The sequence below is a fragment of the Carya illinoinensis genome, chromosome 7, assembly GCF_018687715.1.
Source record: "Carya illinoinensis cultivar Pawnee chromosome 7, C.illinoinensisPawnee_v1, whole genome shotgun sequence".
NCBI classification, from domain to species: domain Eukaryota; kingdom Viridiplantae; phylum Streptophyta; class Magnoliopsida; order Fagales; family Juglandaceae; genus Carya; species Carya illinoinensis.
In genome coordinates this window covers 35,320,799-35,330,836 of record NC_056758.1, presented here as the reverse complement: position 1 = coordinate 35,330,836, position 10,038 = coordinate 35,320,799, and the positions used below count along the sequence as shown (strand labels likewise).

At 38.9% G+C, this 10,038-nt stretch overlaps 1 protein-coding gene across 1 annotated transcript; it reads left to right on the top strand.

Moving 5' to 3' along the window:
• The first annotated feature begins 626 nt into the window (after window positions 1-626).
• LOC122315457 (filament-like plant protein 4) lies at window positions 627-7,683 on the top strand. Its single transcript, XM_043131357.1, has 6 exons — window positions 627-834; window positions 2,914-3,003; window positions 3,395-3,614; window positions 3,727-6,169; window positions 6,537-6,594; window positions 6,886-7,683. Exons 2-6 carry the CDS (start codon window positions 2,920-2,922, stop codon window positions 7,342-7,344), a joined length of 3,264 nt encoding a protein of 1,087 aa, XP_042987291.1. The 5' UTR covers window positions 627-834; window positions 2,914-2,919; the 3' UTR covers window positions 7,345-7,683.
• The last annotated feature ends 2,355 nt before the right edge of the window (window positions 7,684-10,038 follow it).

Here is a 10,038-nt window from a genome sequence, read left to right as displayed (position 1 = left end):
TGTATTACATCCGTCACCTTATTAATTATTAAAAGGTCCATAAAAAGAAAAAATATATATTTTTAATTGATTTGTTCTCTGTCCTCTTTCTAGCAAACAAATTTGACTCATTCCCACTTCGATTCATATTGACAACGTGAGAAGAAAGAAAGTGGATAGATGGACGGTCCTTATTTTGTGGACCATGGGAGTGTCATGCAGTGGCGGTACACGGCTCATCCTCAGCACGGCAAAACACCGAACGTATGAGCTGTGCAGTAAGTGACGGTGGTCCAAAGTCGTAAAAAACATACAATATTGAAAAACAGAACTTTCCAAATATCGTGTACAGCTCAGCCGTTGCTTCTGCCACAAGCGTGGGGGAACCCTGTCGCCATTCACAAGCTTTGAAAGGGCAAATACGTGAAATGGTTGAGCCAATTCCGGTCGATTAGTAAACATTCAAGATTCTGGTAATTTTTAAATCACAATCAAATAGCCATTTTGGTAAATATTTTTCTAATAATGGTTATTTTTTCACAATTAGGGGAAAAATAAAATAGAAAATAGATATATATTTTTTTAATTTTTTTTAAAGGTGATGGGTTTTGGAGCTTTTCCAACGTCTTGGAAGTCCTGAATATTTCACCCACCATTACCACCACCTCTTCCCACCACCACTTCCCCATTTCCTCCCTCTCTCTCTCTCTCTCTCTCTCTCTCTCTCTCTCTCTCTCCCCAGAGAACCCTAATTTGGGATCTCCATTGCTGTATTTCGAATAGCACGGCCATCTCTAGCGTCGTCCACTCCTGCCATATTCTCCGAGAACTTCTCTTGGAGCTGCATTTCACTCGGTAAGCTTGCTTGCAACGCATTGTCTCTGTGTGTGGGAACCGATGGATTCTCTGAAGCATGCGTTGTGTTCCCTCTTTATTTTCATTTTTTGAACTCTCCCTTCTGTTTGCTCAAAACATCTAGTTTTTATTCGGGTATTTACTCCATCAAAGTTCCCGTTCTGCGCTCTATTCATTCTCTCTGTCTCTCTGTATCTTCTCTCCCCTCCCCCCCCCCCCCCCCCCCCCCCCCCCCCCCTTTTTTTCTCTGTTTACATTAGACTTTGAAAATTATCATTTTTGCTTCTTTGTCTAGTTTGTGTCGGTGCCACTCATCTAGAAGTTGTTCATGGTGTATCTGAGAAACTTGGATCTAAATTAGCTTAGCAGGATGTTAATCCTTCTAAAGCTGGATGAATAAACTAATACTATGTATATAGTTGAATTTATGTTTTCAGTGTGTTCGATACAGTTTCTAATTCCACAACTTCTGCGATTGTCCCGAAATTTCTTCTGTAGTATCGGGATCTCCGGCAATAGATAGCCCTGCGGATAGATCTTGATAATTAACCTCATTGCATTGGCATGCATACCAATTTCATATAATGTAACCCTATTGGAACACCCTCTCACTGTCTTGATGTTTGATATCTTCAGATTTATATCAAAGACGCGATGGTTTATGTGATTGTAGACAATTTCTTATATTACTCACAAATACAAACAAATAAATTTTTGGGAGGACATTCGGAACTGTATATCATCATCCGTGCTTGGGGTCTGTAAATTTTTTTTTGTTTTTCTTTCTGAATGGTTGTACTTTCCAGTAGCTACTTCCATTAAAAATATTAAAAAAAAAAAAAAAAAAAAGTCGGAACTGCGTTTTCCACTACGGGGGCTCCGTTTTTTGGTCGTGAAAAATGTACGAAAAGGAAATAAAAATCCTAATTATGAATAAAGCGTTTTCGTTGTTTGAAACCTAAGAAAATCCCCGGCACCACCGGCTGCCTCTGACCTATTCCACTATTTGACTTTGGCGGCTCGAGCGTTTTTTCTTCAAAGTTTTTCCTGCAACCTGAAGCGGAATTATTGGTTTTGTATATGTGCATCGAGTGGTTTAATGATCTCGGCCTGTGCCAATGAATTACAAAATGCCACCGCCGTGCCGTAGAAAGACGGCCAAAACTCTCAGAAGGAATTGTGCTTTGTGTCTTAAGTGTGAACATGTGCAGCGAGTCGTGCTTCAAGAACCTTGGATGAAGAAGTTTTGAAGTTATTTGCTCAATTTTCGGGATTATAATTGGGAGTCTTCCTCAACGACTATGGAAACTAGTCTAGCTATTGAACAGCCATTTTCTCCAGCATCATTCACTTCTCTCGCTCTTGTCATTGCTATTGCCAGTTAGAGATTTGATCTGTTTCTTATGAAAGATTCCTCTGTTTGATAGCCTAGACCTTGAGAGATCCTGTTTCAACAACGGAAGGTCTCGTTGCACACAATAGGACTACAGACCAAAGATGGTTAACTATCTAAGGGATTCAAATCTTTATTTGATAGCCAATGCGTGGCTTTCTAAAACACAACTTTGACTCATTATGCCTATATATGATAGCCTTGGCTGAATCTATCTACCAGTTGAGAATAGATGTCATGGATGATAATTGAGTTAAACTTTAAAACATTTGTTCTAGGTATAACCATACATCATATCCATAGTCTTGCTATATTATATTTCCCATGTGCCATGGGAAACGTTAACTCTGTAGGAATGCTGAAAGACTTCACTAATAACTCCAGCCTAGGATTACTAATTACGAAGTTTAGTTATTCCTTAGGTGCTTAAAATAACGCTTGGTTCGAGACTAAGGCAATACTATTAATCAGTTGTATCTTTTTTATTCTTTCAATACTCCACTGCTATTCATTATTTTTCATCAATTTTTCATTATTTTTTTCTATTATTCAATATTTTATTATTACTTTTTCACTACTATTCATAGAATATTTGAGATTATCTCACTACCCAAACACAACCTTAAAGAATTATTCTTGAACTGCTCCTTTTTTTATTTTAACTGACATTTGTGCAAATTTTCCAGTCTGAGATGGACCGACGGAGTTGGCCGTGGAAGAAAAAGGCCTCCGACAAGGCAGCTGCTGAAAAGGTGGTTGCTGCTCTGTCTGATCAGGTGAATTCATTGGGGGGTTTTTCAATTGTTTTCAATCTTTCTTGCCTGCCATTTGTTTATTGGCAATAGGTGGTTGACGTGATCCTCCAAACTGCCTAGTTTGTGAATCTCATTAGACTATAATTATTTGCCATCACATGAATATACTTTAAGCTGATAATACTTTTTTTTTTTTTTTTTTTTTATCTAGATATGAACTATGGAATTGAGACACGTTTACCTTTCCCCCTCCATTTTTGTGATATCTTATATCTACTACTCGTATATCATGTAGGGAATTGATACTATTAGCATAGATGAGGCAATTTTTCTAGTAACCTCTTGTTATTGAGCATTTTTCATTGAATAACTTCATAGTTACTCTTTGTGGTTTACTTCTTTTATAAAACAGGATAACTACAAAAAACCGAACTACGTTCAAATTTCTGTGGAGTCATATACACATCTGAATAGTTTGGAGGATCAAGTGAAGACATATGAGGAACAAGTGCAGAAACTGGAGGATCAGATCAAGGAATTGAATGAAAATTTGTCAGCAGCTCATTCGGAGATGACTACGAAGGAAAACCTGGTAAAGCAGCATGCCAAAGTTGCTGAAGAAGCTGTCTCAGGTATTATGCTGATCTAATCTTGGTTCATTATTGAATACCTGTGGGGTTAATGATACAGTCTCCCTCAATTTTTTGGCCTCAACCTTCCAAATTGGTATGTACTTTTATACAGGTTGGGAAAAGGCTGAAGCAGAAGCTTTAGCATTGAAGAATCATCTAGAATCTGTCACACTTGCCAAACTCACTGCTGAAGATAGGGCATCACATTTAGATGGTGCCCTTAAAGAGTGCATGCGACAGATACGAAATTTGAAGGAAGAACACGAACAGAAATTGCAAGAAGTGGTTCTTACTAGAACGAAGCAGTGGGACAAAATTAAGCATGAGTTTGAAGTTAAGATAGCTAACTTAGACCAGGACCTCCTCAAGTCTGCTGCTGACAATGCGGCTGTTTCAAGATCTTTGCAGGAACGTTCAAACTTGCTAATCAAGATAAATGAAGAAAAGTCACAAGCTGAGGCTGACATTGAACTTTTGAAGAGCGATGTTGAATCATGCCAAAGGGAAATAAGTTCTCTTAAATATGAACTGCACATTGTTTCCAAAGAGCTGGAAATTCGGAATGAAGAAAAGAACATGAGCATGAGGTCTGCAGAAGTAGCAAACAAGCAGCATATGGAGGGTGTTAAAAAAATAGTTAAGCTTGAAGCAGAATGCCAAAGATTACGTGGTCTTGTGAGGAAGAAGTTGCCCGGTCCAGCTGCGCTGGCCCAAATGAAGCTAGAGGTCGAGAATTTAGGCCGAGAATATGGAGAAACTCGATTGAGGGGGTCTCCTGTTAAGCCTTCCACTCCACACCTCTCTCCAGTGGCTGAGTTTTCCCTTAGTAATGCACAAAAGTTCCATAAAGAGAATGAATTTCTCACTGAACGGCTATTGGCAGTGGAAGAAGAAACAAAGATGCTCAAAGAAGCCTTGGCGAAGCGTAACAGTGAATTGCAGGCTTCAAGGAATTTGTGTGCTAAGACAGCTAGCAAGGTCCAAAGTTTAGAAGCACAAATACAAGGCTGCAATCAACAGAAAAGTTTGTCAAAATCCATCATTCATATGACTGCTGAAGGTTCTTCAAGTCAAAATGCAAGCAATCCACCGAGCTTGACCTCCATGTCTGAAGATGGAAATGATGACGAGAGAAGTTGCGCTGAGTCTTGGTCTACATCATTGATTTCTGAGCTCTCCCAATTGAAGAAAGAAAAGAACAATGGGAAATCTAACAGGGTTGAAAATTCAAATCACTTGGAGCTTATGGATGATTTTCTAGAGATGGAGAAGTTAGCTTGTCTATCAAATGATTCAAATGGTGCTAGCTCCATCAGGAACTCGTCAAATGATAAGATACCTGAAATTCTAAACCATGATGCATCAGAAGTGAATACGGAGAAAAATCTCCAGTCTGAACAGCACCATGACTTAAATACATCAGAAAATCCGGTATACTCTAGCATGGAATTGTCTGTATTGAATCACAGCTCCAGTCTAGACCAGCTGTCATTGATGAAGCTCCGATCAAAACTTTCAATGGTATTTGAATCTGTGCCCAAGGATGCAGATATGGGGAAAATTTTGGAGGATATTAAGCATCTTCTACTGGAAGCACATGATTCTCTGTGTCAGCACCCTGTAACTTGTGCTTCCAAGGAAGTTCACTGTTCTGATGCCCCATCTGAAAGGAAGTCTGATCTGGAACTTGGTGTGCAAACTACAGATATGGAAACTTCTTTATTACAGCCAGCTATAGAAACTGTGAATATGATAAGCCAAGATTTGGCTGCTGCCATTTCACAGATTCACGACTTCATATTGTTTTTGGGCAGAGAGGCAATGGGAGTCCATGACTCATCCCCTGATAGCAGTGGATTGAGTAAAAAAATTGAGTTATTCTCTGTGACCTCTAGCAAAGTCATTTACAGTAATACTACTTTGGATGATTATATAATTGACCTTTCTCATGTTTTAGCTAAAGCCAGTAAACTCAGGTTCAACGTCCTGGGTTACAAGGATGCTGATGCAGAAATTAGCAGTCCTGATTGCATAGACAAGGTCGCGTTACCTGAGAATAGAGAACTTCAAAAGGATTTATCAGGGGAAAGATATCACAGTGGTTGTGACCACATTTCTAATCCCACTTCTGACCTTGAGGTTCCTGATGATGGAAATCTAGTCTCAGGGTATTTATCAAATTCCATATCTTGTAAGTACTCGTTGAAGGAGTTTGAGGAATTGAAATCAGAGAAGGATAGATTGGCTGTGGAGCTAGCAAGAGGTACCGAGAACTTGGAGATTACAAAATCGCAGTTACAGGAAACTGAGCACCTTCTAGCAGATGTTAAATCACAATTAGCATCTGCTCAAAAGTCAAACAGCTTGTCTGAGACACAGCTGAAATGTATGGCGGAGTCATACAGATCACTCGAAGCACATGCAGCAGAGTTAGAAACTGAGCTGAACTTTTTGCGAGCTAAAACAGAAACATTGGAAAATGAGCTACATGGGGAAAAGAAGAGTCATCAGGATGCTCTGGCCAGATGCGGGGAACTTCAGGAACAATTGCAAAGGTAAGGATCAAACCTTCTCTTCTAGTTGATCAGAATCCGCCATCTGCCTTTTACTAATTCATACTCTCCTCATCTTAGTCAGACAGGAGAAAGCTTAAAATACCTTCTGGGCAATTATGGGTTGCATTTTTTAACGCCAGAATGCATTTTAATTATGCCGCTCTTCCAATTAAATGGTTTCATTTATTGATTGTTTCTATTTCAGTAGCTTTTGAGCCATTAAGTTATTGGTTTTGGTCCATGGATTTGCATGGCATTGTTAATACACACACACCTTAATGCTTCGTATTTGTTTTAAATTAGGGATGTCTCATGCTTGATCTAGATTTGGTTTTATTTCTAACTCGTAAATGCCTATTATTTTTAGGAATGGGAGCTGCTCTGTTTGTGCTTCAGAAGCCGAAATGGATCTCAAGACCAAACAGGTGAGGCCAGGGAAATTACAGTACACATATTCATTGCATTATTTATTAAATAAAAAGAAAGAAACTTAATATTCTGCTGAACATGTACAAAGTCCCTGTTTCAGCATGCAAGCATTAAAGAATCGGAGAGAGTATCGCTTATTATACACAATAAAAGCACCGATTTTTCTTCATTTTAGCGCATTGCTTGACGAATACTTGCTTTTTGTCCTTGTTTTGCCGATAGTACTGACCAATATGAAAAGGGGGAGAGTTAGATCTAAACATTTGAACCTGCTTCTCTCATCACAGGACACAGAGTTAGCAGCTGCCGCAGAGAAGCTAGCGGAGTGTCAGGAAACCATTTTCCTTCTTGGCAAACAGTTGAAATATTTGCGTCCTCAAACAGAGCTTATTGGATCTCCTTACGGCGAGAGGAGTCAGATGGGTGAAGGTCTCATGGAGACTGAACCTGAACCTGAACCTAGTAGCATGAACTTACAAGACTCTGATCTTGCTGAAATGGACACTGCTGCTTCTGCCAATGTGCAAAAACTTGGTGGCGAGTCTCCCATTGACTTGTATAGTTCGCCATGTAGCCCGTCGGATACAGAGGGAAACCATCGGCAAAGTTCACCGATTAGCTCAAAGCATCCAAAACACAGGCCCACCAAATCAACCTCCTCTACATCTTCTTCCGCCCCGACTCCTGAGAAACATTCGCGTGGATTTACCAGGTTCTTCTCCTCGAAAGCAAAGAACGGTCATTAGGCTTGCAGCTCGCCGGCAGAATAATGATTGTACGTTGAAGTGGCGATTTAGTAATAACAATATTTAGAAGCACCAAGATGGAGGAGCTCTATCATCTACACGATATTAGAAATCAGATTTTGGAGGGTTTTGTGGAGCTTTTTTCTGCGAGGTTGCTTTGCAAACGTCACGTAATTTTTGTAACCAATGGGCTGTACATGATATCCATTATCTATATATGTGAATTTGTTTTCTTTTATTCTAAAATGCTTTCTGTAATTTGGTTAGTAAAACCGTGACATTTTGTCAACTGTTGCAAAATATTTTGAATATATTGTATGTGGTAGTATTTGCTTTTCATAGAGCTCTTATTTTACTCTTTTATCAAACCAACAAAGAACACGCAAGGCAAAGAACCTGATGGCATATGGCCCATTCTTCGAATAAAAAATCTGTTTTCAACTATTCACTTTTAAAATTTTTTCTCCTTCACATCCATTGGGCTTTGGACAAAAAAAAAAAAGCATACAGCTTTGGGCCACACTTTTCTTTTTCTTTTGTATCTTCCATAAACTAATTTTTGGACTCGGAGGGGAGTCAAGGGTTTGTCAGGCCGCGTGGGCGTGGCCCATAGGCTTTATAGGTTGGTGGAAACTTAAGAATTTGGTGTGGGATAACGTGATTATCATTATCCCCACTCAATGAATGACAGTCTGACAGACAAATGGAGCACGTTGGGCCCGCATTAAGTGCATCTGTGGCCATCGGTCACATATTTGATTAGTGGTCGGTGACAATTCAGCATTCGATTCTTCCAACGCGGTCGTCCTTATGATGACCTCACTACTCGCGGTAAATAGGATAAGACCTAAAATAAATAAAAAAAGAGGGCCTGACGTAAGCGTGCTAGTCAAGGCGTCCACCGACATGAGTTAGGCTGTAATGGTAAAAAATGATTTAACTTCTTGGGTAATTAAAACTATATATATATATATATATATAGATCAAAAGTTTGAAATTCGAAATAAAATGCTTTGGAATACGATAGTTTGAATTTAGGTGCTTCAAAGTTTAAACTTTTCTTTTCAAAATTATATCTTCTATATATAAAAAATATCTATGAAATAAAAATCGTTGTTTCAACGGTTTTTATTTTCTTCGTTAAACGCAAATTAACAAAATGGACTAGGCAATGCTGTTAAAGTTAATGGAAATAGAGGCAGTGAAAATATCACGCTCTTCACTGATGAGAGAATATTGTGCGACCACATTTTTGCTTCCTTGGACTCCATCAAATAATCGTGCTTCTCCGAAGTCGTCGCTAAAAGCAAAAATACCGTTTGTCTTGTAAATCGGTGAGATACTAGTGAGGGAACTCAACTTTCAATGTTCAAAGAAAGGATGCCTCAGAACCGGCTCGAATAAAATTCCATTCGACGGTATTTCTGAACGGGTGTAACAACATATATGAGGAAGAAGATAGAAGAACAAATGCGAGGTTGCAGGAGATGAAGCAATAGCGAAAGCATTTTCCGATCTGCTATGAAAATGGAGAGAAACTGAGAGATCTAGAAGATGGATTCTAGGGGAGAGAGACTCTTTTGATAAAATGGGGATGTTTTCGGCGCAAGAGTAAGAAGAAGATTGAAAGGGCAAAAAACAAAACTAGGCTTTGGTGGGTTCAATTTTTGTACGGCAATTCTGATTTGCAGAAGAAAAGGGACTAAACTGAGAAGAGGAAGAAGAAGGAGGGCAGCAGCGTGCGGGAGAAGAAGAAAAGAAGAAGAAAACCTAAGGGATGGCCAAAACGGCACCGTTTGATGAAAAGAGGACTGGGCTGAAAGCCATCACCTTATAAAGACCCATTTATTCACCAAAATCTTCATCTGAAATTTAACATTTTTTCTTAGGTTTGGTTTTGCAAGCTCCTCCTCCTGCATTAGATCATCCCAAAAAGAGATGTTGAGATTGAATATGTGACAGTAGGTGCTAAATCTATGGTCGCAGATGCGGATACAGTGAGTGGGCCATCCTCTGTCCCTTTTTTAATTTTCCTCTCTGGTATGTAATGGGTTCTGGGTAGATTTTCATATGTTAGCATTGTGTTCTAATTGTATGTGCAGAAATAAAGCCTGCAGTGAAGGAAGATGAGAAGGCAGTTAAAATAGATAAGGTAAAGGCGGGTGTTTATGATAAATCTTATATGGGGACTCGACACTTTTCTCTTTGGCAGATATATGGCACCTCTACAAGGAGTTGTATCCGTGGATGGTAGCACGGTATCTCCTGCTGCTATACAAGTATGCCAATTGTATCTGCGTAAGTTTAGTCACTCTTTAGTTGACTTTTTTGACAAGTACTCTTTAGTTAACTTTTTCTTAGATTGAATGGTTGAGAAAAAGTATAGGACATTAATCTTGGTGATTATCACAAACATAAATTACCTCGGAGTGGGTCCTGCTTGTTATTGGTTTTTTATTTGTGGGATATTAGCATGAATCATGAATCTTTAGCAGCCCTGTATCTCGTTTTGTTTCACATTTTCACTTTTTTTACTAATGGACAAATATGAAACAAACAAGCATTTGGTGACTAACAATCTATGAGAATTTTTCTCACTTTCATCCATAATTAAAAACCTGATCTTTACTTATAAACCATTGAAATTCTCTATTTTTTGCCATTTATAACTAAACATCAAGTCCCCTGCATAAG

Bases quoted from the DNA above. Each gene is read 5' to 3' on its own strand.
- LOC122315457 (XM_043131357.1), top strand. From the start codon at position 2,920: ATGGACCGACGGAGTTGGCCGTGGAAGAAAAAGGCCTCCGACAAGGCA. The intron at 6,170-6,536 runs GTAAGGATCAAA...TATTATTTTTAG, and splicing joins CTTCAGGAACAATTGCAAAG to GAATGGGAGCTGCTCTGTTT. The intron at 6,595-6,885 runs GTGAGGCCAGGG...CTCTCATCACAG, and splicing joins TGGATCTCAAGACCAAACAG to GACACAGAGTTAGCAGCTGC.